General features: G+C 41.4%; 1 protein-coding gene across 1 annotated transcript; it reads left to right on the forward strand.

The window, feature by feature from the left end:
• The first annotated feature begins 2959 nt into the window (after positions 1–2959).
• LOC110518968 (myosin heavy chain, fast skeletal muscle-like) lies at positions 2960–22999 on the forward strand. The gene is made up of 41 exons (XM_036988600.1): positions 2960–3007; positions 3512–3557; positions 3685–3912; positions 4241–4387; positions 4577–4733; positions 4953–4980; positions 5237–5345; positions 5452–5544; positions 5721–5781; positions 6019–6117; positions 6402–6505; positions 7615–7753; positions 8017–8135; positions 8304–8453; positions 8551–8721; positions 8927–9230; positions 9804–9868; positions 9951–10038; positions 10154–10271; positions 10399–10522; positions 10679–10815; positions 11966–12221; positions 12436–12678; positions 13114–13290; positions 13389–13534; positions 13726–13816; positions 14400–14789; positions 14887–15013; positions 15187–15305; positions 15428–15624; positions 15774–15957; positions 16094–16259; positions 16587–16711; positions 16888–17196; positions 18543–18746; positions 18900–19025; positions 19165–19335; positions 21059–21163; positions 21252–21347; positions 21774–21905; positions 22885–22999. The coding sequence occupies exons 3-41, from the start codon at positions 3697–3699 to the stop codon at positions 22900–22902; spliced, it is 5811 nt and encodes a 1936-aa protein (XP_036844495.1). The 5' UTR covers positions 2960–3007; positions 3512–3557; positions 3685–3696; the 3' UTR covers positions 22903–22999.
• The last annotated feature ends 4143 nt before the right edge of the window (positions 23000–27142 follow it).

A 27142-nucleotide genomic window follows, 5' to 3' on the forward strand; every position in this document is an offset into this window, starting at 1 on the left:
GTTAGAGTCGGACAGGGTTTTACCATTAAATGGGCAGTATTTCCCCTGTGTCTGTGTACAGGTTGGCCTGCTCTGGGAGGATGAGAGAGGGGACGGTGTGGACTGATCCTAATTCCATGAACAAGTTGGTGAGTCTAAAAATAAGGCAGTCCATAAAGAAGGAGGCCGTATCCTCTGGAACACGGCTCAAATAGCAGCAGATCTGCCAACAAAGCAACGAAGCAACGCTAAATTACCTTAGAGATTGCTGTGGAAGCTGGATGTATTTCTGACACTGAACATGGCCATATTGGGCTCGTAACTCATCTGTTGATTTGGTAGACTGTACTTCTTGCAACTCTGCTATCGACTGTATGGGATGAAATTGGAGTGTCAACAACAGCTCAGCAGTTGGGGTTTGATACTTTGACATTTCTATGTCAGCGGGTAACATTCCAAAACAACTTTAGTCTGCATGTAATTCTGACACCCAGTTTCGGGAACGTGGCCGTTGGCTGGAGAAGTTCACTGACAGGGGGGGGTCATCATGTGGACTACTTCTTGTAACATGTTGTAAGTTTGTCTAAAGATCTGTAAAGCTTGATAGAAAAACACAACGGCTAATTGATCCATGTGTTTCTCCTTGTAAATGTCTGAGTTGAATATTACATTTACCCCTCCATTGACTTCACACTGCGTGCAGAAAATACCTCATAACCTGTAATGTGGACCACAGAGAGATCCGGTACAGAACAGCACATTATTTAGACCTTATTGGTCGATCACGAGGTCCTGACATTGATGACGTTGGCCACCATAATAGATGGACAGTGAGATAATTGAGATCTGAATAAGAGCTGAAGGAATCGAATCCTGCTTGGTTGTTCTGTGGATCCATGCCACAGCATGTGACATGTCATATATGAGATAATTGAGATCTGAATAAGAACTGAAGGAATCCAGCTTGGTTGTTCTGTGGATCCATGCCACAGCATGTGACATGTCATATCCAGATGTACATTTTGACTCTGACATTTTAATGGACTGAATCATGTTAAAAGTGCCAGAGCCTCTTGAGTGTCTCAGTTGTCTCAGGCAAACTCCTGTCTGTGGTGATTAAACTACTTTGCGAGCCTAAGTCGTTGAAAGCACCATTAAAATGTCTTGGATCAAGAGTTACTGTCCGATCCCCCCAAGGTCCGGCCAAAATATGTTAACTATGTACAATGACAGTTTTATTATGTCAGTTTACTCAAAGGTTTAATGACATCTGCCAGTTAACAGTGTGTCAGAAGCCAGAAACTCCTGTTCTGGACAGACCCCATCCACATGGTGTGCAGGCTCTTATTCCACACCAGCACTATGTCCCTCGGATACCAAAACACAGGTCGAATATCATGCCAGATCTTTGCACATTAAAATAACTTTGAATGTCATAAACTCTTAGTCTGCATGGTGTTGATGTTCCCTCCACCCACAAACACGCCAAGTAAATATCTTGTGTCTAATAACAGTGGCATCTGCTCAACTAGTGCATCCAGCAGCTCCCCTCTATGGGGCTTCTTGTACTGATGTGCTGGGTGGACACTGCTCACAGAACAAACAGGAGGTATTCAGGTGAAATGTTCTGAACGTTGCTGATAGAAATGTATTGAATAGAGCTGACATGATTCTCTATTCTACCTGACAGACAGTCATATCTATTCTACACAATACATTTCTGTCTGAACGTTATGTACGGATTCACCCTATTGAGCATTAATATAGCTGGAACCCTATTAGACACAAATAACATTTAAACGACTATTAAATGCAGAGGTTTTGAAACACAAAAGATTTGATAGAGTTCGAAGAATGTGAAATGCCTGTCCATAAAGAAGACCTTGAACAAACACATGTACTAAACATGATTTAAAGCAATGCCTCTGCTGATGATGTCTCCTTCACAAGTTGCATTGAGGTATAAGTTGTGAAATTGTTAGATATTACTTGTTAGATATTGTTGCACTGTCGGAACTAGAAGCACAAGCATTTCGCCACACCAGCAACAACACCATCTGCTAACCCCATCTGCTAAACACGTGTACAGTATATGACCAATACAAATTGATTTGCTAGAGCTGTCTGTTAGAAATATATTAAAAAGATATTAAAACTGTATTGTAAAGGATTAATTCAAATGTAATGGAAATGGAAAGGAATCTGTTACTCTATTGTAACTATATAGTCATTTTAAAGCAGTTTTATAGAAGCCAGCTGCTAAACGGTTTCCCTCAGAGTGTAATAAAAGTTTGAGGCAGCGACATGGCTGTCAGAAACATGAGTGGATAAGATGATTTAAATACTGTACTGATGTTATGTAAGCCTTAAGAATCCTCCTGGACCGTTTTAGACAACTGACATGTGAGACGATTAAAAGCTCCTGCAGCATCTTCAATAGATCATACTGTAGATAAATAACTACACCGTTGATTTAACACTTTTATAGCTTTTAAATATGCATTTAATATGATAGATCACAAGTATGTGGTGACTGAGGAGACAGATTCAGATTTGTTTGAAAGCAAAGTATAAAACAATCGGTTTAAAAACACATTAAGTTGTTGATGAAGATGAACGTAACTAAAATGTAATGAAATAAGGTCAGATTATTCTGAAATGTTTTTAGTGGTATTGGGTTAACAGGAACTCCATTACAGTATTTGAGGCGCTATGGTAGAAACATTGGAGTCAATCTGATATCGCAAACTTTTGATACGGTCATAATTATTATTAATGACATCTTTTATTGATGTAAACTCAACTCAATTTAAAACCAACTATTGCATTAAAAAGTAATGTAATGGGAGTGTGGCGCTCCTGGGAGTTGGTGGCGCTAGTGAGACACAGAAACACAGAGGGCTCTCAGTCAATCCATGTCCTTTACCAGAGTGGTCCATAATTAACTTTTGCCTGGTTGTCAGTTTCAACCAGATATAAGCAGGCTGAGACCCCAGCATCCATAAGTCAGACACCTTCTTCCTCTGTGGTAAGACTCTCTCCACCTCCTCACATGTTTACATTTGTGTCATCTTAGCACTCAGCATGTGAGGCAGTGGCTAAATGCACTGTTTCAGTTGACTTCTGCATTTAGTCATTTACATTATCTCTGCATTGTCAGATTATACAATATGTACAATATATACAATCAACTGACATTCATTTAAAATGTTTATACTTTAAATGTGTTTTACTTTAAACTTTTTTAGCTTTTATTTACTGTCAAAAGTGGTTCTCCTGCTGTTTATAAATGGACGGGTTGGTTTATAATGTAACTGGGTTTTCAGGGGTATTTGTTTGAATTCTTGACAGAATGTGTAGTTAAGTGAGTTGTCACCAGGAAAATGGAAGTCACCAGTTGCACCTGTAGTTTAATTGGACAAGGTTGTCATGATTGGGTTGAATTATACAGTTCTAAATGGTTTCTACCTCTTCGGGGGGCTAAATGATAATGCTTTAGACTTGTGCGTATTCACAACCTAATGTTTCCCAGGGTTCTCCAAGAAGTACAAATTCATCTGTAGAAGGGGAAAAAGAAGGTGAGATATTTTGAGTCTTCAAAAGAAAAGTGACAAATGTTCAGTTAGAGAAACCCCTCACAACTCTGTTGACTGTGGAGGAAGCACCACAGAGTCAATCATGTTTCTTGTTTCGCCTCTTTCCTAGTGATCCGTCACCATGAGTACGGACGCGGAGATGCAAATCTACGGCAAGGCTGCCATATACCTCCGTAAGCCTGAGAAGGAGAGGATGGAGGCACAAACCGCACCCTTTGATTCAAAGAACGCCTGCTATGTCGCAGACACCAAGGAGCTTTACCTTAAGGGTTTGGTCACTGCCAGGGCTGAAGGAAAGTGTACTGTGACAGTCGCGCATCCGGACGGCACTAAGGAGGTAAGCCTGATTTGAAAAGTATTCAAATTACTCTGTCTTGAAATTAATATCACAATAATCAAAACATGCCAATAGACCAAATGAAATCAATAACAGCAGTAGAATATAACCTTGAAAAACATATTTAAAAATAGCATGACATGTTCTGTACTGACTAGTTAAGAATCACCATGTGTGTCAGTGGCTGATGACAAAGTAGTTGGATTAGATTGAGGTTTGCAGTTAAACATGATTTTTTTTTAAAGATTGAACTTGTATTTAATGAGCAAACAGAATTCAGTCCTGCCCAGTTTGATCTGTGTATAATCTAGATTTCTGACTGTTTCAGGAAGGAAAAGTGTTCAAAGATGCAGACGTCTACCAGATGAACCCCCCTAAGTACGACAAGATTGAGGACATGGCCATGATGACCTACCTGAATGAAGCCTCTGTGTTGTATAACCTCAAAGAGCGTTATGCAGCATGGATGATCTATGTAAGATACCTGTCTAAACATACACACACATACAGTACTACACATAAAGTCATGGTAGAAACCAAAACAGACCAAATACAGTAGACCTACATTACTATACCATAGTACACCCACATCCTCACATAAATCCAGGTAAACGTCAATCTGATTGTTCTAATCCCCTAATTGAATTTATTCTCGTTCATCCAGACCTACTCTGGGCTGTTCTGTGCCACAGTGAACCCCTACAAGTGGCTTCCTGTGTATGACATGGAGGTTGTTAACGCCTACAGAGGGAAGAAGAGGATGGAGGCTCCACCCCATATCTTCTCCGTCTCTGACAACGCCTTTCAGTTCATGCAGATTGGTATGAGCTCTAATGGAAGGATGGATGGAAGTTAAAATATGTTTTAGGGATGTATCTGCTGACTAGAAGACTACGTTAGAACAGTTTGCTGGTAACATCTGATTTGACTGGCCTTGAATGGAAAAGGTTCCTAATTTAAATCCATGATGATGCTATGAATTCAATAATGTCCCCATAATGTTGCTTGAGTATGATAATCAATATGTTGTTTTGTTGCAGACCAGGAGAACCAGTCCGTCCTGATTACGTAAGTTGTTTACTAAAATCTCACTTGAGAAAATGTTTCTACTGCATTATGTTGTGTCACTTGGGTGTGATATATTACATTATGAATGGATTAGGCTACGCATAGGAATGAGTCGATGAGCGGGGATATTTGTTAATGATTTACTTATGAATTAAAATACGTCAACAGTGTATTTTTCAATGTTATTTATTAGTGTAAGACGATCTGACATTCAAACATGTGACTAAAACCCCTGTTTTTCTGTCATATTAACCAGCGGAGAATCCGGTGCAGGAAAGACTGTCAACACCAAGCGTGTCATCCAGTACTTTGCCACCATTGCAGTGTCTGGTGCCAAGAAGGAAGCAGAACCAGGCAAAATGCAGGTATGTTGAACCTTTGTAAGACATTTCAGTTTGGTGGGCTGTGATCAAGCAATCGAGAATAACTAACTTTACCAGTTTCTGAGCAACTTGTGTTTGTCTCAATCAGGGGTCTCTTGAGGATCAGATCATTGCTGCTAACCCTCTGCTGGAGGCTTACGGTAATGCCAAGACAGTGAGGAACGACAACTCGTCTCGCTTCGTAAGTATGAAGGGCACACTGGGAAAGTGATCTAATATTGGACAAATGTATTTCAGTATTTCCCTTCTGTTGTATCAATAGATGTCCAACAAACTGTAACATTTAAAGGGGTCTATGAAAGTAAAATGCTAGATGTATTTAGTTAACCTCTTTCTAACCCCCATGCTCTACTTTAGGGTAAATTCATCAGGATTCACTTCCAAGGTAGCAAACTGGCTAAAGCTGACATTGAGACCTGTGAGTTGATTTTCATTGTTTCTCAAATCTTTACTAAATTCACACAGACTTTTTGGGGAGATAAGCTTTATCCAATGCTCTCTCTCTCTCCCTCTTCTCTCTCCTCTCTCCTCTCTCCTCTCTTCTCTCTTCTCTCTCCTCTCTTCACTCTTCACTCTTCACTCTTCACTCTTCACTCTTCACTCTTCACTCTTCTCTCTCGCTCTCTCTCTCTCTCTCTCTCTCTCTCTCTCTCAGACCTTCTAGAGAAGTCCAGAGTGTCCTTCCAGCTTCCCGATGAGAGAGGTTACCACATCTTCTTCCAGATGATGACCAATCACAAACCTGACATTATTGGTGAGGCAAAGTAGGGGTTCAGGGGGAATGTTTCCTACCTCCATTATAAATACTATTACAATGAGTACATCCATGGTAACAAGGCATCTAGATATGGGTCAGGTCTTTGGGAAATATCTATCAAGTAATGGACTGTGATGCACTAGTCCACGAGTCTCAGTTGATAATATTTATTTTATACTACATCATTGAGTCCATCTATTGAGTAAAGGAGAGATACTGTAAAGGTAGGACAGTACAATTCTAAGAGATTTAACTGACAAGACATCCTCTGTTGTCCATAGAAATGTCACTCATCACCACCAACCCCTACGACTTCCCCATGTGCAGTCAGGGTCAGATCACTGTGGCCAGCATCAACGACAAGGAAGAGCTGGATGCCACAGACGTGAGTCAAACAAAGGGTTCATCATATTCTATATATGGAATGGGTAGGACCACCATACACACTGAATGCACTGTGCAATTCCAACCTGGTGGCTGCTGGGAATTTTCATGTATTTGTTTGTTTGATTCTAAATGCCTTGAGTTAGTGTTAGGAATTTTATGAATAATAACTAAACAATAACTACATTTTAAATAGAACTATAACTAATTAAACTATACTCTGTTTTATTATATCTGATCAATAATGTTAATTCATAAGGAAGGGATTGTGTAGCATGAAACAGGGGGTAATTAAACATAATAAACACCATTCCAACCAGGTTGGGGAGGAAATGGATTGTGGGTTTTTAAGTAAGCAGAAAGGATCGTTAACGTGTGGTTGAACCGACTCAACTTAGCTCTGGGATGTTCAGATAAGGCAGCAGTGTTTTCCTGGGTTTTCCATCATCTGGAACTGTTTTCTAAATAGTGATGGATGAAGGTGAAGATTGCAGAAGTGAATCTTGATAAGTGTGTGTCTGGAGTGAGCGAGCAAAGCTAGGGGGTTGGAATAAACTTTTGAACCTGTTTTGTCCTGGTCGATAGGAGGAAGGACATTTTATAACCTATGACGTCATATTTTGTACATAACCTGTTGTTCGTGGTTTCATGGCAGCTCGCTCCGAGAATAAATAATATTTTTCTAATTTTGATAAGACTGGTCTCAGTCTATTTTATGCAAATAAGAATCTTACAAATTCTCCTAAAATAGACTAAGTGAATTTAATTAATGAACACATATAGGAATTATGAAAGTCCGATGACAGTTAGTTAGGCATGTGCCTAACTAAACTAACTCAAGGAACTCTTCATGCCTTCACACTTCACCTTGAGGCCCATACTGTACATGTAAGACATCCACAAGAGAGTGTCACTAAGTCCCTGTGGAACTGTGTCAAATGTATCTTGTGATGTCATCTACCAGTGTTGGTCAAGTGTAATCACGTGGATCTGAGAAGCCAGTCAAATGTCCATCCCATTTGTTCTGGTGAGAAAACAGAACTGTAGTGTACTGTATGTGAGAAAACTACCGTTGAGTTCATCACCGTTGTACTTCCTGTCTAATGCCAGGATGCCATTACAATCCTGGGCTTCACTAATGATGAGAAGATCAGCATCTACAAGCTGACAGGAGCTGTACTGCACCATGGCAACTTGAAATTCAAGCAGAAGCAGCGTGAGGAGCAGGCCGAGCCAGACGGCACAGAGGGTGAGTCCCACTCATAGATATACAATATGTAAAGCATTAGTCCCATTCCCAGTCCCACTCATAGATATACAATATGTAAGATAGACAGAGCCTCCTCAAAGTCTGGCAGGAGATCATTTATGGAGCCCAATTTACAACCTCCAGAAATGATTTAAAATTATGAATGTGGGTTCAAATCAAAACCTAGACCCACAAAAAACTTGTCCGAAAAGAAACAAGTGATCTTGTGTTTCTGAGTCTGTTGTTGTTGGTTCTCTCTCCAGTGGCTGATAAAATCGGCTACCTGCTGGGCCTGAACTCAGCTGAGATGCTGAAGGCTTTGTGCTACCCCAAAGTGAAGGTCGGCAACGAGTATGTGACCAAGGGACAGACTGTGCCTCAGGTAAGGCGGCCAAACACAGCATCTACCATTTTCTGAGCACCATACATCTTTTGGTGATGAGTGAATTGCTTGTTTTGAATAGTGGTGATGTTTTCCCCGAGCTCTTTTCACCTTGTTACTAGACATGGTCAATATCTCATGTATTCATTTGAGGTATTATCATTGCAGGTTAATAACTCAGTCTCGGCTCTGGCCAAGTCCATCTATGAGAGGATGTTCTTGTGGATGGTCATCCGTATCAACGAGATGTTGGACACCAAGAATCCAAGGCAGTTCTACATCGGTGTGCTCGACATTGCCGGGTTTGAGATCTTTGACGTGAGTCTGAGACCAGAACAAGACAATTAGTTGTGATTGAGAGGGATTACAGACTTGTATGATGATGAAATGATCACTTCTGAAATTCCATTAACAGTACAACAGCATGGAGCAGCTGTGCATCAACTTCACCAATGAGAAACTGCAACAGTTTTTCAACCACACCATGTTTGTCCTGGAACAAGAGGAGTACAAGAAGGAGGGAATCGTCTGGGCCTTCATTGACTTCGGCATGGACTTGGCTGCCTGCATTGAGCTTATTGAGAAGGTAAGCTGTCTGTCAGGATTATAATGGACCTCAACAGCAAAGCTCATATGGAGATATTATCACATGGTACGACTGTTGAGAACTCAATATGTTTCCTATTGTGCCCCTAAATGAAGATACTCTCATAATAGCATAATTGCTAAAAGAACAAATGTGATCCTAAATGTAAATATCACTAATTTGATGTACATCTCTTTTCGTAAAGCCATTGGGCATCTTCTCCATCCTTGAAGAGGAGTGCATGTTCCCCAAGGCTTCAGACACTTCCTTCAAGAACAAGCTGTATGACCAGCATCTTGGCAAAAACAAGGCATTTGAGAAGCCCAAGCCAGCCAAAGGCAAGGCAGAGGCCCACTTCTCCCTGGTGCACTATGCCGGCACAGTGGACTACAACATCACTGGCTGGCTGGACAAGAACAAGGACCCCCTGAACGACTCAGTTCTTCAGCTGTACGGGAAGTCTTCAGTCAAACTGATGGCGACCCTGTATGTCGCTGCCCCACCTGAGGGTAAGATTAGCAGAACATCAAAATATTTCATGAAGAACTAGTTACAAATCAGTCCCATATTCTTTAAAGGCTCAGTCTGCAGTTGCTACATCCATTCGTGGATGTAGAGGTTAGAGGTTAAAAGATATGTACCCATTCATTCTTGAACATTTTTTCTTAAAGAACATCGGCTTAGTTCGCCTGTCGTACCCCATCAGAACCCAAAATATGAGCTTGTTTTAATGTTTGTAAGGAAAGTAAAGGGAAACATGCACTTTACAGCCTCAAAACATTATTCATACTATCATTTTGATATCATGGATGGTCAGTCCTTTAATGCATAGATCTGTCTATAAATTTGAGTGGTTATGTTTCTCCATTCATATCTCTCAGTTTTTTATCGAAACAGGGGCAGGGAGCATATTTTGTTATTGTTTCAACTGCTGATTAGTGCTTTAAATGTATCACAATTTGTCAGGGTGATTTACTGGGTTAATTTACTCATTCAACAGGTGTTATTTTACACAATCTCATTGGCAGCACTTGCATTAAGATAAATGTGAAATTAACATGAGATTCTCTCATTTATAACAGATACAACCAAGAAAGGAGGCAAGAAGAAGGGTGGTTCCATGCAGACTGTGTCCTCCCAGTTCAGGGTGAGCTTTTAAAATGTGGATATTCAGCTGTAGTGATTATCAGAAATTATTTCTGAGAACATGGTTTGTAACCCTCTTACAGGAGAACTTGGGCAAGCTGATGACCAACTTGAGGAGCACTCATCCTCACTTTGTACGCTGCCTGATCCCCAACGAGTCAAAGACTCCAGGTACAATAGAGGTTGAGTTAAATATGACATCTTGTCAGTACAGAGTCAGTAACACTAACAAACCAGTCTATAACCTGTTTATGAGTATTTAAAGAGACTTGGTTTGTGTTTCCAGGTCTGATGGAGAACTTCCTGGTTATCCACCAGCTCAGGTGTAATGGTGTTCTGGAGGGTATCAGGATCTGCAGGAAGGGCTTCCCCAGTAGAATCATCTATGCTGACTTCAAGCAGAGGTACACGCACGCACGAGCGCGCACACACAGAAATATGATCTCTAAGGGTTTTCTCAACATCAGAATAGCCTTATTATTTTACGTAATATAACCAACCTATTACATCTTGACATTTCTCCTGATTCAGGTACAAAGTACTGAATGCCAGTGTCATCCCCGAGGGCCAGTTCATGGACAACAAGAAGGCTTCTGAGAAGCTGCTTGGGTCCATTGATGTGAATCACGAGGACTACAAGTTTGGACACACCAAGGTCAGTCAAATACCCCCAAGTAAAAACAAATTTCTATATAAAAAAAATGTATGAGGTGAAGAAAAGTTAAGTAAAGAAATAAAAACAACAGCTAAAACACTTTCTATCTCTTTCCACCTGACTGGTTCCATAATTGACCATGTCAACCTGTGTCAGGTGTTCTTCAAAGCCGGTCTGCTGGGTGTCCTGGAGGAGATGAGAGATGAGAAGCTGGCCTCTCTGGTCGGCATGGTCCAGGCTCTCAGCCGTGGATTCCTCATGAGGAGAGAGTTCACCAAGATGATGGAGAGGAGGTGAGGAAGAGTAGACATCTTGGCAAAGAATTCTGTCAAACACCTGCATGTAATGTATAATGATCGTGTACTGAATATGCTGTGAGTTGTTCAGGATGAGAAAGCACATGTTATAATATTCTATTAAAGCAGCAGGTTGGGATTTAGCAAGCAGTTCAATTGTTATTTAAATAAGTGATTTTTACCCATTTTCTCTGGAATAATATGAAATTCCTCATGATCTTAGGGTTACTTGTCAGTCATTCCCTATGTAGCGCTATCTATACATTTAAGAGGGGTTTCATTTCCCTATCCCCATTCCTCAGCTGTATACAAAACATGTCAGGGTCCCTGTTTTGTTATTCTTCAAATCCCAGAATGTAGTTTTAAAGTCCTCCTCTTTAAAACTGGAGGAGATCTTTGTTACTGTAATTTAATTATTCCAATGTGTTTTCATTAATTGAATTCCCTTAATCTATTTTAATGAGAATTTGTAAGGTTCTTGTTTGCATAAAATAGACGGAGACCAGTCTTATCAATAATAGGTAACAGAATATATTCTCGGAGGGCGCTGCCACGTTACCACGAGCAACAGTTTATATACAATAACATGACGTCATTTCATTTTTTCTAAAATTAATCTCCTCCTCTCGACCGAGACAAAGGGAACTTTAAAAGTTCATTCAAAGTTAATTCTGATCCCCCTAGCACATACACAGGACACACAACACAACTGAATTAACTTTTGACTCCTCACCATTATCGATCACCACTTAGCTGACAGTTCTAACTAACAGAAAACCTAGGAATGCACTCACTGCCTTATCTAAAACACACCAGAGCTCATTTCTTTGGTTCAACCATAGGTTAACCTTATCTGTTTACTTAATCCACAACCCATTCCTTTCTTCCTAGTTGGAATGGTGTTCATTAACTTTAATTACTCCTTGTTTGTGTCACACAATCCCTTCTTATGAACTCATATTGTTAATCAGATATAATAAAACAGAATATAAGTTTACTTTGTTACAGTTCTATTTAAAATGAGAATATTGTTCAGTCATTTAATCATCATTTTCCTAATAATCTTTAAACATGTCACTCACCATGTCACTCACCATATCACTCACCATGTCACTCACCATGTCACTCTATCCTTTCTGTGGACCAGAGATTCCGTCTTCACCATCCAGTACAACATCCGTTCATTCATGAATGTGAAAACCTGGCCATGGATGAAGTTGTACTTCAAGATCAAGCCCCTGCTGCAGAGCGCTGAGACTGAGAAGGAGCTGGCCAACATGAAGGAGAACTATGAGAAGATGACGTCGGACTTGGCCAAGGCTCTGGCCAAGAAGAAGGAGTTGGAGGAGAAGATGGTGGCCATGGTGCAGGAGAAGAATGACCTGGCGCTTCAAGTCGCATCTGTGAGTGAGCAACAACCCTCATCAGAGCACATTTAGACACACAAGTACACAGATACTAACACAATCGCTATGTGGCTAACTCAAGAAAATGCCCATGGTATATATTTATATTTAAAACATTTAATTGATTTGCTCTGAATTATTTGACTAAATAAGGTCTAAATGTTGATACACAAAGTGAAAACACAGTTTTTTTCTCTTGTTCTGAAACCAGGATTCAGAGAATCTGAACGATGCTGAGGAAAGGTGTGAGGGGCTCATCAAGAGCAAGATCCAGCTGGAGGCCAAACTCAAAGAGACGACTGAGAGGCTGGAGGATGAGGAGGAGATGAATGCTGAGTTGACTGCCAAGAAGAGGAAGCTGGAGGACGAGTGCTCTGAGCTGAAGAAGGACATTGATGACCTGGAGCTCACCTTGGCCAAAGTGGAGAAGGAGAAGCACGCCACTGAAAACAAGGTCTTGTAGACAGTCTAACCAAACAATAATCCAAAGAATGATGAACTCAAAACAGAAATGGAAGTCAAGTCTTTTTGTGAGTGCAGTAAAAATTAAGACACAAAATAGTGTAATATGGTGTACTCCCCACATGGGAGTATACCTGGGGTGGCAGGTAGTCAAGTGGTTAAGAGTGTTGGACTAGTAATTGAAAGTTAGCAAGATCGAATCCCAGAGCTGACAAGGTAAAAAATCTGTCATTCTTTCCCTGAACAAGGCAGTTAACCCACTGTTCCTAGGCTGTCATTGTAAATAAGAATTTCTTATTAACTGACTTGCCGAGTTAAATAAAGGTAGAAAACAAAATATTCATTGCATGTTCTGCTACCCACTTGTTACTGCTACTTCACTTATGGTGAATTAACCAAAAACTACGTTTGTTGTGGCCGTTTTCAGGTTAAAAACCTGACAGAGGAGATGGCGTCTGTGGATGAGAGTGTTGCCAAGCTGACCAAGGAGAAGAAAGCCCTCCAAGAGGCCCACCAGCAGACACTGGACGACCTGCAGGCAGAGGAGGACAAAGTCAACACTCTGACCAAGGCCAAGACCAAGCTGGAACAGCAAGTGGACGACGTGAGTGGAGTTTGACATTCTGGCCTTGATAGTATGCAGGATGATTTTATCTACAGTTGTTTAGATTTGACCAACACATGTCTGTTTATATCTTGTAGCTTGAGGGTTCTCTGGAGCAAGAGAAGAAGCTCCGTATGGACCTTGAGAGAGCCAAGAGAAAGCTGGAGGGAGATCTGAAACTGGCCCAGGAGTCCATAATGGACCTGGAGAATGACAAGCAGCAGTCTGATGAGAAAATCAAGAAGTAAACACAAATAAATGACTACAGTATTCCCTGCCTTCTTGATCAACATAATGGTTCTTCTTGGCTCATTCTTGTAATCATGAAATAGTCTTTGTATGTGATTCTTAAAAGCAAAGTGAATGGTAGCTTAGGCTCCTTTTACACTGTCTAACCTAATCCAACTTTACAATCAACGTGTTTGTGTTTGTTAGGAAGGAGTTTGAGACCACCCAGCTCCTCAGCAAGATAGAGGATGAGCAGTCTCTGGGAGCTCAGCTGCAGAAGAAGATCAAGGAACTCCAGGTACAGTACAGGATCTAAGCTCCAGTACAGGAAAATAACCAATGCATTTCTTCTGGTAGTGTAACAGTATAACTTTAGACCGTCCCCTCTCCCATACCCGGGCGCGAACCAGGGACCCTCTGCACACATCAACAACAGTCACCCACGAAGCATCGTTACCCATCGCTCCACAAAAGCCACGGCCCTTGCAGAGCAAGGGGAACAACTACTTCAAGGTCTCAGAGCAAGTGAAGTCACAGATTGAAACGATATTTAGCGCGCACCACCGCTAACTAGCTAGCCGTTTTACATCCGTTACACTAGCACACATTCTTCCTGGTGGATTCTGATGGCTCAGTAAGATGGAAGATGGTGCTTCTTGCGGGTGCTTCTAATCTATGCAAAGATGTTGCTTCTTACCGTTGTTAGTTTGGTTCCTGCATGGGCCACTGTCTAATGAATATAGTAAATATGTTAGTGTTGCTGGCTATGTATAAACACATTTATGCTAAATATACAGTACATGCTATTATTATGTAGTGAGGTTCAATTGTTTCAACTGTATTGTAGTGTTCATTCCCCCTGCCCCTGACCCTTTTTCTAGGCCCGTATTGAGGAGCTGGAGGAGGAAATTGAGGCTGAGCGTGCTGCCAGGGCCAAGGTTGAGAAGCAGAGGGCCGATCTCTCCAGGGAACTTGAGGAGATCAGCGAGAGACTGGAGGAGGCCGGAGGCGCCACTGCTGCTCAGATTGAGATGAACAAAAAGCGCGAGGCTGAGTTCCAGAAGCTGCGTCGTGATCTTGAAGAGTCCACCCTGCAGCATGAGGCCACAGCCGCCGCTCTGCGCAAGAAGCAGGCCGACAGTGTGGCTGAGCTCGGGGAGCAGATCGACAACCTGCAGCGCGTCAAGCAGAAGCTGGAGAAGGAGAAGAGCGAGTACAAGATGGAGATTGATGACCTCTCCAGCAACATGGAGGCTGTCGCCAAGACTAAGGTGAGTAGTGATGTTTTGGTCAAGCAGTGTTGAGGATGGTCAGCTAAATTACCATTCAATAAACTGAAGTTGACAGTCCCATATGTTTCACTAACAGGGCAATCTGGAGAAGATGTGCCGTACTCTTGAGGACCAGCTGAGCGAGCTCAAGACTAAGAATGATGAGAATGCTCGTCAGGTCAACGACATCAGCGGACAGAGGGCCAGACTCCTGACAGAAAATGGTACCTCCAACAATGAACAACAAACCAATATAGTTCACCTCAGTAGTACACAATAACATGTGTTGGGGGCTGTAAATTCAGTCCACACAGTTTCTGCACTACGATTCCTGAAAATAAAATGTCAATCTTCGAGAACAGAGTCCCCATAACAAGATGTTCCTCTTTCCCTGCAGGTGAGTTTGGTCGCCAGCTGGAGGAGAAGGAAGCCCTGGTGTCTCAGCTGACCAGAGGCAAACAGGCCTTCACCCAGCAGGTGGAGGAGCTGAAGAGACTGATTGAGGAGGAGGTCAAGGTAAGGCACAGTTTAGAGCTTTATCTACACATAGACTGTTTCTACACCTCCCTCAGAGACTTCTACTGTCATCTGTTTTACTCTCCCTCTCTAATCTCTCTTTGTCTTTCTTTATCTCTCAGGCTAAAAACGCACTGGCCCATGGTGTCCAGTCTGCCCGCCATGACTGTGATCTCCTGAGAGAGCAGTTTGAGGAGGAGCAGGAGGCCAAGGCAGAGCTGCAGCGCGGCATGTCCAAGGCCAACAGTGAGGTGGCTCAGTGGAGGACTAAGTATGAAACTGATGCCATCCAACGCACAGAGGAGCTGGAGGAGGCCAAGTGAGTTGCTCTCAATAGTAAAGACTAAAATAAAGGCTGTGGATGGTGAGGCTGGTTGGGGATCTGAGAAAATGTTACTTCAATATGTAGTGCAGTATTTGTTTCACAACAAGTTACTCACCATGACACCACCCGCTGTTGTCCAACAGGAAGAAGCTGGCCCAGCGTCTGCAGGAGGCTGAGGAGACCATTGAGGCGACCAACTCAAAGTGTGCCTCCCTGGAGAAGACCAAGCAGAGACTGCAGGGAGAGGTGGAGGACCTCATGATTGACGTTGAGAGAGCCAACGCCATGGCCGCTAACCTTGACAAGAAGCAGAGGAACTTTGACAAGGTGAACATTTATAAACCGCTCTCTAGGGTGATATTTTCTGTCTGCTATTTGATCAGTTGCAGTATAATTTTAGCATATTTCCGATTGAAAACTCTCTTTCAATGAGTTGTAATGAAAGTCCCATGGATTTCCCCAGGTTCTGGCAGAGTGGAAGCAGAAGTATGAGGAGGGCCAGGCTGAGCTGGAAGGAGCTCAGAAGGAGGCTCGCTCAATGAGCACTGAACTCTTCAAGATGAAGAACTCCTACGAGGAGGCTCTGGATCATCTGGAGACTCTGAAGAGAGAGAACAAGAACCTGCAACGTGAGCATTTGACAGCAGTTATTTTTGCATGATATTTGACCAGTGTTTGAAAATGGAATCGACTGGAATCATCAACATTATATCAAATTGCTATTACACAATCTCAGAATTTTTATATACATTTTAAAATATATATATTTTTTGGAACTTGTAATTGGTATTCCTTTGAACAACCCAATGATGTGGGGTGGCAATTAGATTTGCAGGACAGTATGAAGTGCTCATAATTAATTATCTGTTATTAGGATTCAATATAAACTTCAGTGCATTGGTGAAATCCTCTGAAAGTCTCCCAAGTCTAAACAGCTTCTGTGTTTGTGTGTGCAGAGGAGATCTCTGACCTGACTGAGCAGATCGGAGAGACTGGCAAGAGCATCCATGAGCTGGAGAAGGCCAAGAAGACCGTGGAGACAGAGAAGTCTGAGATCCAGACCGCTCTGGAGGAGGCTGAGGTACAAACTACAGCTGTTTGATTGGAATAGCAGTGTTACACTTGCCTATACCAACTACAATCCAGTGCTTCACGTATTGGTTTATATTGTCATCATATACACAGTATTTAATTCTTTGTGAAATACACATGCTAATATATTGAGCACAATTCGCTTGACTGCTTCTCATTGTCCAGGGCACATTGGAGCACGAGGAATCCAAGATTCTGCGTGTGCAGCTGGAGCTGAATCAGATCAAGGGTGAGGTGGACAGGAAGATCGCTGAGAAGGACGAGGAGATGGAGCAGATCAAGAGGAACAGCCAGAGGGTGGTTGACTCCATGCAGAGCACCCTGGACTCTGAGGTCAGGAGCAGGAATGACGCCCTGAGGGTGAAGAAGAAGATGGAGGGAGACCTGAATGAGATGGAGATCCAGCTGAGCCACGCCAACAGGCAGGCCGCTGAGGCCCAGAAACAGCTGAGGAACGTCCAGGGACAGTTCAAGGTAAAGGGACTTGGACATCAGGCTCAACAACCTGAACATGGGGAGGGATTTGTTTGTGAATCAGTAGAAAATAATAGATCAGAGGAATGTAATAGACTGGACTATTGTACTGTACACTCTTTGAAGTAAAGGGGCCTGGAAGAACGTTTTGGGTTGCCGCACCGGCAGAATCTTCCCAGTTGAAAAAGGTTCCAAGAGGAACCCCTCTGAAATGGACCTTTGACCTCTGTGTAAAGTTTCAAACTGTTATCTTTTTTGTGATGGGAGGGGTTAAATGTTGAACCTTTTCAATAATATATAATATATATATAATAATATAATATATAATAATATAATATAATAATATAATAATAATAATAATAATATATAATATATTATGGAGGTGTCATTCTATCAGATTGGAGATGTGGCTTATTGGCAGAGGTGGGACCAAGTCATTGTTTTACAAGTCACAAGTAAGTCTCAAGTCTTAGTACTCAAATCCCAAGTCAAGACAGGCAAGTCCGAGTCAAGTCTCAAGTCAAGACCGACAAGTTTCAAGTCTTGAGTTTCGAGTCCTAAACAAGTCATAATGTGCTCTTTGAGTCAAAAGGCTCAAGTCCAAGTTAAGTCACAAGTCATGGTGTTAAAGTCAAAGTTGAGTTGCAAGTCATCATATTTGTCACTCGAATCCAAGACATGTGACTCGAGTCCACACCTCTGCTTATTGGAGGGTTATTTTTTTGTCAAGCATTAGCATAAATGTTATTCCTGTTCATCATGTTAAGTTAGTATACTGCAAATTGAAATGTTCCTTCAATATTTTTGCATATTGAGTTTTCTAATATAATCATTTTTAATTGCTGATTACATACAATAAGAACGTTGTAAATATTCCAACTTTGGGATTTGCTTTTGAAGAATTCATACACCTCCACTGGCCTCATTGAAGCAACAAAACTGTCAGTGTTCAACCTGAACATGTGATGACAATACAACAGAACAGATGAACAGGAATTAAATTTACTCTAACGGTCGGCCCAAAAAATATCTATCTTAAAGCCATGCCCCGACTAAGCCATGCCTCGACTCCAGGGATCCTCCATGAACCCTTGCTACATTTAACAATTAAAGGTTTACCCAAGAACCACATCAACTAACCAAATGTGAAAATATGAACCATTGACTAGCAATGGTTCCTTGAGGAACTCTAGGGGTTCCTTGAGAATCTCCAGGGTTCCTCTACTCACCACTAATTCTAGGAGTGTAGAAAGGTAGGGATATTAGGGACATTTTTACCCATTAACATTTCTCTCACCGATTGTATTGCCCGACTTCCACAATTCCTAATTTATTGTGATCCCCAGGATGCCCAATTGCACCTTGATGATGCCGTCCGCGCCGCAGAGGATATGAAGGAGCAGGCAGCCATGGTGGAGCGCAGAAACGGTCTGATGGCGGCAGAAATCGAGGAGCTGAGAGTTGCTCTGGAGCAGACAGAGAGAGGCCGCAAAGTGGCTGAGACTGAGCTGGTGGACGCCAGCGAGCGTGTCGGACTGCTGCACTCCCAGGTACGGGTCAAAAGCCATTTCTAATGAAACTCAACCAAGCAAACTGTTTACACACACATAGAATTCAACAGTGCTTGCTTTTAGATTTTCATAATTTCAGCCTTGTGTAAGTTCTCTTGAGAATCAAACAAATCGCCTTGTTTCCTCCTTCAGAACACCAGCCTTGCGAACACCAAGAAGAAGCTGGAGACTGACCTGGTTCAGGTGCAGGGAGAGGTGGACGACATCGTCCAGGAGGCCAGGAATGCAGAGGAGAAGGCCAAGAAGGCCATCACTGACGTGAGTCCTTGAATTACATCAACTTGATTTGTCCCCAAGGGCCAGCAGTCGCTGGGCTGGTTTAACCACACCAAAGATCCCAAAGGAGCTTTATGATTGGTGCCAGTTGGTGCATAAATGAAACTAACTACCATTCCAGGCGGCCATGATGGCTGAGGAGCTGAAGAAGGAGCAGGACACCAGCTCTCACCTGGAGAGGATGAAGAAGAACCTGGAGGTCACAGTCAAGGACCTGCAGCACCGTCTGGATGAGGCTGAGAATCTGGCCATGAAGGGAGGCAAGAAGCAGCTCCAGAAACTGGAGTCCAGGGTGAGTTAACAGCAGGGTGGATGGAAAAACAGATTGCTGGAAATGTATTTGATCATATAAAAATAAGGTATGTTGGGGGAAAATGCCTCACTTTGGCGAACATTTATATTTTCTCACACAAAGAAATCTACTTTTGGTAAGATTTGAATATGGCATTCTGGGTATTTTGTAGGAAAATACATGTTTATTAAGTGCCCTCTGAAGATGTGTTTAAATACATTTTATAAGTTTTATTATTACAATTTTGAGTAATTAACTCTTAAAAGCTAAAGTCTTTCAGCAGTAAGGTTTGAGAATGTCAGGGGTTCACCTAGTGGTTATGATAGGGGCTGTACCAAATGTTTGATATATTATAATAATTGATTATGCTTATGTTGTACTAATTAAAGAGGAGAGGTTTACAATACCCCCTCCCTCCTTACATTTATAGGGTCCTAGGCTACAGATTAACAATATACATTATGAGGTTTAATATTGTTCCACAGTACATTTCTAGTCTCTGCCTCTTATAAAGAAACTGTCTGAGAAATGTGTGAGTTCAGGCTGTCTGTGAGAAGAGCCTAAAATATAAAAGAGATGCAGAGACACAGAACTCCCCAGGGAGTGTAAGAGTTAAGAGACTAGTCAAACATTCCATTATAAATCAAATTGGGGTGTGGACAATTACTGCTAAGCTTTAAGATAACACTGAAACGCTTTGTTTGTGTAGCTGTGGATGCATTGGCTTGGTCTCATGAGTAGAAGGTAATGACATAGGCAGTGACATCACTAAGGCTGGACTTCAGGTTTTATAAAATATCTTGGACCCTTGAGTATTTTGCAGAACTTACTCGGAAACATGCATGCTATGTTCCTGTTGACAACTTCTGTCTGCAATTGCATTAATAAAAGTTGTTGAATGATTTAACCTCTCTAGGGTATGTGGGAAGCTAGCGTCCCATCTAGCCAACATCCAGTGAGGTTGCAGAGCGCCAAATTTAAATACAGCAATACTCATTATAAAAATTCAGAAAACAAAACATATTTTACATAGGTTTAAATATTAACTTCTTGTGAATCCAACCACGGTGTCAGATTTTTAAAATGCTTTACGACGAAAGCATACCTTACAATTATTTGAGAACATATCCCAGTTGACAAATTATTACAAACAGTAACCAGCCAAGCAGAAGCATTACATAACTCAGAAATAGAGATAAAATTAATCCCTTACCTTTGATGATCTTCATATGGTGGCACTCAGAAGAAATTACTTTACTAAATAAATGTTCCTTTTGTTCGATAAAGTGTCTTTATATCCAAAAACCTCAGTTTTGTTTGCTCGTTTTCTTCAGTAATCCAAGCCTGAAACCATTTCTAAAGACTGTTGACATCTAGTGCAAATTGAGTCCTAAGTCAATGGATACTGTAATGGCATTGTATAGAAAACTACAAAACCAACCAAAAAAATACTTCCTGAATGGATTCTTCCCAGGTTTTCGCCTGCCAAATCAGTTATGTTATCCACAGGGCTATTGTGTATTGATGAGTTCTCTCAATAACCCACCTACATAATGAAATGTATTTTTATTTTTATTATAGACCCCTTTAATTAAAATCGTAAAAGTACATAGGAACACTTGTGCCTCCTCGACTAGCTGAAGAACATTCCTGTTTTACAAAGATTTGTTATGTCTGACTTCACCACCTCACATAAATGCCGACGTTTATTTCGTCCACAAAGGTGCGTGAGCTCGAGACTGAGGTGGAGGCCGAGCAGAGAAGAGGTGTAGACGCGGTCAAGGGAGTCCGCAAGTATGAGCGCAGAGTCAAGGAGCTCACTTACCAGGTAAGAGAAAGTGCATTCTTCACACACTAAAGCACACTGGTTTGTGTGTTAAACTATGGACTAGTGATTCTTGTAACTTCTCCCACAGACTGAGGAGGATAAGAAGAACGTTGCCAGACTTCAGGACCTGGTAGATAAGCTGCAGATGAAAGTGAAGGCCTACAAGAGGCAGGCTGAGGAAGCGGTGAGTCACAGACTTAGTTAAATACTCTGAAAGGTTACATTCCCTAGTAGACATTACAAAAGTTTAGTCAGTTTAGTTGAAGTGTTGTTACTGCACAACCGTCAACATCACTCAGTTGATAGTGCAAGTAATTGCTGAAGAAATGTACGCACAGTGACTCTTCCTATGTGTAACATTTTAAAGTAGAGAGGTGGTGCTGACTCTCCTGGATCACATGGCCCTGGAAGCAGCAGATTGATCCTCTGTTCCACCAATCACTTTCTCTTCTGTATCATCTATCTCCCCATATATACTGTACAATGCTATCCTAAATATGTCAATTAAAAAAAACGTTAAAATACATTTTTAAAATATATATTAATTTGGTACCTGAAGCTCCAAACTTTCAATACTGATGTTATGCTCTCGTCTCTTTTCCTCACCCAGGAGGAAGCATCCAACCAGCACATGTCTAAGTTCCGGAAGGTTCAGAATGAGCTGGAAGAGGCTGAGGAGCGTGCTGACATCGCTGAGACTCAGGTCAACAAGCTCAGAGCCAAGACCCGTGACTCTGGAAAGGTATAGAAGTGCTGCTAAACCTACACCTGACTCATGTTCAAACATGACCACATCAACACCACCTATGATTCATTCTTCACAGAGGTCAATACTGATGTTTAACAATCACTCAAATGTATTTAAGATATGAGATAAAATTTCAAGCTGAGTAGTCTTAAATACTTGATGCATTCTGTTATTACCAAGTGTTGATATATTTATCATGTTCATTATTAATACTGATCCATTCTGTTATTACCAAGTGTTGATATATTTATCATGTTCATTATTAATACTGATCCATTCTGTTATTACCAAGTGTTGATATATTTATCATGTTCATTATTAATACTGATCCATTCTGTTATTACCAAGTGTTGATATAATTATCATGTTCATTATTAATACTGATCCATTCTGTTATTACCAAGTGTTGATATAATTATCATGTTCATTATTAATACTGATCCATTCTGTTATTACCAAGTGTTGATATAATTATCATGTTCATTATTAATACTGATCCATTCTGTTATTACCAAGTGTTGATATATTTATCATGTTCATTATTAATACTGATCCATTCTGTTATTACCAAGTGTTGATATATTTATCATGTTCATTATTAATACTGATCCATTCTGTTATTACCAAGTGTTGATATAATTATCATGTTCATTATTAATACTGATCCATTCTGTTATTACCAAGTGTTGATATAATTATCATGTTCATTATTAATACTGATCCATTCTGTTATTACCAAGTGTTGATATAATTATCATGTTCATTATTAATACTGATCCATTCTGTTATTACCAAGTGTTGATATAATTATCATGTTCATTATTAATACTGATCCATTCTGTTATTACCAAGTGTTGATATAATTATCATGTTCATTATTAATACTGATCCATTCTGTTATTACCAAGTGTTGATATATTTATCATGTTCATTATTAATACTGATCCATTCTGTTATTTCTTTCTTCTTACAGGGAAAAGAATCTGAATAAACAAGACCAAAGTCTTGTCAATTTCCTGTGTTTCATAAAATATGATTTTCATGGTGCAATGTTGAGCATTGATTAAAAACATGTCGGCCTACATACACTTCCTTTGTGACTGTGGACTTATTTCTCAGAAAACAGATTTTTTCATACCATAAAAAAATACCTTACTTTAACTAAAGGAGCAATCTGGGGTTTAAACCACAACACTTGTTTTGGTTAAGAGCTGAGGGTTGAGGCTGGAGAAATGTAATCACTTTCAAATTCCTGAACAGAGCTATGGATGCAAAGATTGATAATCCATTACATCATAAAGTATAGTTCTAGTTATAACCTTTTACACTCTGGGGAATTGACCTATATGGACACGCCCAAATTGGAATGTTTTGAAAATAAACAAATGGGAGGAATATATGCGTAACCATGGTAACTAATTGAGCGAAAACATTTTTGGGAGATTGAGCGGAAATTCTTAGATCAAGTTCTCCAGAGACAACTGCATTCGAATTTTGTCACAGATTATGCATACAATAACCTGGTGTGGACAGAAAATGTAAACATTTATAAATGGTAATCGTGCATCTGACTCAATTACACAAGATTTTAGTTCTGGGTTAACTAAAACCCAGATGCACATAAATGGATAAACACTGACAATTGGGATACCGATTTATCATTCGAAAATTTGAATATCTGATTTTTGTCAGAAATACAAAAGTTCCATAATGATTAGTGTTTCCCTCCAGCCCTCTAGTGGTGAAATTACGGTAATGCGCATTATAAACACACTAATACACAACAGGCTTTTGCACATTCAGATGGATTAATTGACCTTTCAGGAGGAAAATAAAATTGTCTGATTAGTGCCCACGAAATCATGAAAAACTAAACAATTATCTAGATTAATAGTTATAAATCTTAATTGAAGATTCATTGTTCAAAATGTATTTGATTGAAGAACACATTACACACTAAAAACTAAACAATTAGGCTAGATTAATATTTAGAAATCTTAATTGAAGATTATAATTATTTAAAATGTATTTGATTGAAGAACACTGTACATTAGCGGCGGTCGTTAACATGAGGAAGGATGATGTCATTTTTTAGAGAGCCCTTATTTCTCTTACAGCGAATTGGATGACTGTCATTCATATTCCATTCACCCAGCTCTATGTAACATCCATAGGTTTAGGTTACTGTCGTTCATATTCCATTCACCCAGCTCAATGTAACATCCATAGGTTTAGGTTACTGTCATTCATATTCCATTCACCCAGCTCTATGTAACATCCATAGGTTTAGGTTACTGTCATTCATATTCCATTCACCCAGCTCTATGTAACATCCATAGGTTTAGGTCACTGTCATTCATATTCCATTCACCCAGCTCTCTGTAACATCCATAGGTTTAGGTCACTGTCGTTCATATTCCATTCACCCAGCTCAATGTAACATCCATAGGTTTAGGTTACTGTCATTCATATTTCATTCACCCAGCTCTATGTAACATCCATAGGTTTAGGTTACTGTCATTCATATTCCATTCACCCAGCTCTCTGTAACATCCATAGGTTTAGGTCACTGTCGTTCATATTCCATTCACCCAGCTCTATGTAACATCCATAGGTTTAGGTTACTGTCATTCATATTCCATTCACCCAGCTCTCTGTAACATCCATAGGTTTAGGTCACTGTCGTTCATATTCCATTCACCCAGCTCTATGTAACATCCATAGGTTTAGGTCACTGTCATTCATATTCCATTCACCCAGCTCTCTGTAACATCCATAGGTTTAGGTCACTGTCGTTCATATTCCATTAACCCAGCTCTATGTAACATCCATAGGTTTAGGTTACTGTCATTCACCCAGCTCTATGTAACATCCATAGGTTTAGGCTACTACATGATACTCAAATTGTCCCTATACGCATCATGAGGTTGCTACAACCTGGCCTATGAATGAAAGTTTACAACGTAGGTGCGCAGATCAAGAGGGCTCCATGAGTGGCGCAGCAGTGGCCTAAGGCACTGCATCTCAGTGCAAGAAGCATCACTACAGTCCCTGGTTCGAATCCAGGCTGTATCACATAAGGCCGTGATTGGTTGTCCCATAGGGCGGCGCACAATTGGTCCAGCGTCGTCTGGGTTTGCCGGGGTAGGCCAGCGTCGTCTGGGTTTGCCGGGGTAGTCCAGCGTCGTCTGGGTTTGCCGGGGTAGGCCAGCGTCGTCTGGGTTTGCCGGGGTAGGCCAGCGTCGTCTGGGTTTGCCGGGGTAGGCCAGCGTCGTCTGGGTTTGCCGGGGTAGTCCAGCGTCGTCTGGGTTTGCCGGGGTAGGCCAGCGTCGTCTGGGTTTGCCGGGGTAGGCCAGCGTCGTCTGGGTTTGCCGGGGTAGGCCAGCGTCGTCTGGGTTTCCCGGGGTAGGGTGTCATTGTAAATAACAATTTGATATTAACTGACATGCCTGGTTAAATAAAAAATATAATTTTGAGTAATCAAAGTGACAGTCAGTGACACATTCAATACCGCCTTGCACACTCTTGCCTGCATCTAGCTGATCTAGGGTCACATCAAATTTGATTTGTCACATGAGAGTACAACAAGTGTACACCTTATAGTGAAATGCTTACTTGTCATTTTAGGTGAAATTGAAAAAAAGGTGCGGATCCTTAAGACAACGCAGTCTTAAGAAAAATAAGTGTTAATTAAAAAATGTAAAATGAGAGTAACAAATAATTAAAGAGCAGCAGTAAAATAACTGTAGCGAGGCTATACAGGGGGTACTGGTACAGAGTCAATATGTGTGGACACCGGTTAGTTGAGGTAATTGAGGTAATATGTACATGTAGGTAGAGTCATTAAAGTAACTATGCATAGATAATAACAGAGAGTAGCAGTGGCGTAAAGGGGGGTGGGCAATGCACATAGTCTGTGTAGCCATTTGATTTGCTGTTTAGGAGTCTTATGGCTTGGGGGTAGAAGCTGTTAACAAGCCTTTTGGACCGAGAGTTGGCACTCCAGTACTACTTGCCGTGCTGTAGAAGAGAGAACGGTCTATGACTAGGGTGGCTGGAGTCTTTGACAACCCTCTGTCGTGCCTTGCGGTCGGAGGCTGAGCAGTTGCCATACCAGGCAGTGATGCAACCAGTGATGCTCTCGATGGTGCAACTGTAGAACTTTGAGGATCTGAGGACCCATGACAAATCTTTTCAGTCTCCTGATGGGGAATAGGCTTTGTTGTGCCCTTTTCACGGCTGTCTTGGTGTGTTTGGACCATGATCATTTGTTGGTGATGTGGACACCAAGGAACACCAAGGAACAGCTCTCAACCTGCTCCACTATAGCGCCGTCGATGTGAATGGTGACCTGTTCGGCCCTCCTTTTCCTGTAGTCCACAATCATCTCCTTTGTCTTGATCACGTTGAGGGAGAGGTCTCTGGTCATGTCTCTGACCTCCTCGCTATAGGCTGTCTCATCGTTGTCGGTAATCAGGCCTACCACTGTTGTGTCATCGGCAAATTTAATGATGGTGTTGGAGTCGTGCCTTGCCGTGCAGTCATGAGTGAACAGGGAGTACAGGAGGGGCCTGAGCACACACAGGGGCCCCTGTGTTGAGGATCAGCGTGGCGGATGTGTTGTTACCTACCTTTTCCACCTGGGGGCGGCCCGTCAGGAAGTCCAGGATCCAGTTGCAGAGGGATGTGTTTAGTCCCACTGTCCTTAGCTTAGTGATGAGCTTTGAGGGCACTATGGTGTTGAACACTGAGCTGTAATCAATGAATAGCATTCTCACATAGGTGTTCCTTTTGTCCAGGTGGGAAAGGGCAGTGTGGAGTGCAATAGAGACTACGTCATCTGTGGATCTGTTGGGGAGGTATGCAAATTGGAGTGGATCTAGGGTTTCTGGGATGATGGTGTTGATGTGAGCCATGACCAGCCTTTCAAAGAACTTCATGGCTACAGACGTGAAGGTAGTCATTTAGGCAGGTTACCTTAGTGTTCTTGGGCACAGGCACTATGGTGGTCTGCTTGAAACATGTTGGTATTACAGACTCGGACAGGGAGAGGTTGAAAATGTCAGTGAAGACACTTGCTATTTGGTCAGCCCATGCTCACAGTACACGTCCTGGTAATCCGTCTGGCCCTGCGGCCTTGTGAATGCTGACCTGTCTAAAGGTCTTACTCACATTGGCTGCGCAGAGCGTGATCACAGTCTTCAGGTACATCTAGTGCTCTCATGCATGTT

This window comes from Oncorhynchus mykiss, chromosome 1, assembly GCF_013265735.2.
Source record: "Oncorhynchus mykiss isolate Arlee chromosome 1, USDA_OmykA_1.1, whole genome shotgun sequence".
In the NCBI taxonomy this organism is placed as follows: Eukaryota; Metazoa; Chordata; class Actinopteri; order Salmoniformes; family Salmonidae; genus Oncorhynchus; species Oncorhynchus mykiss.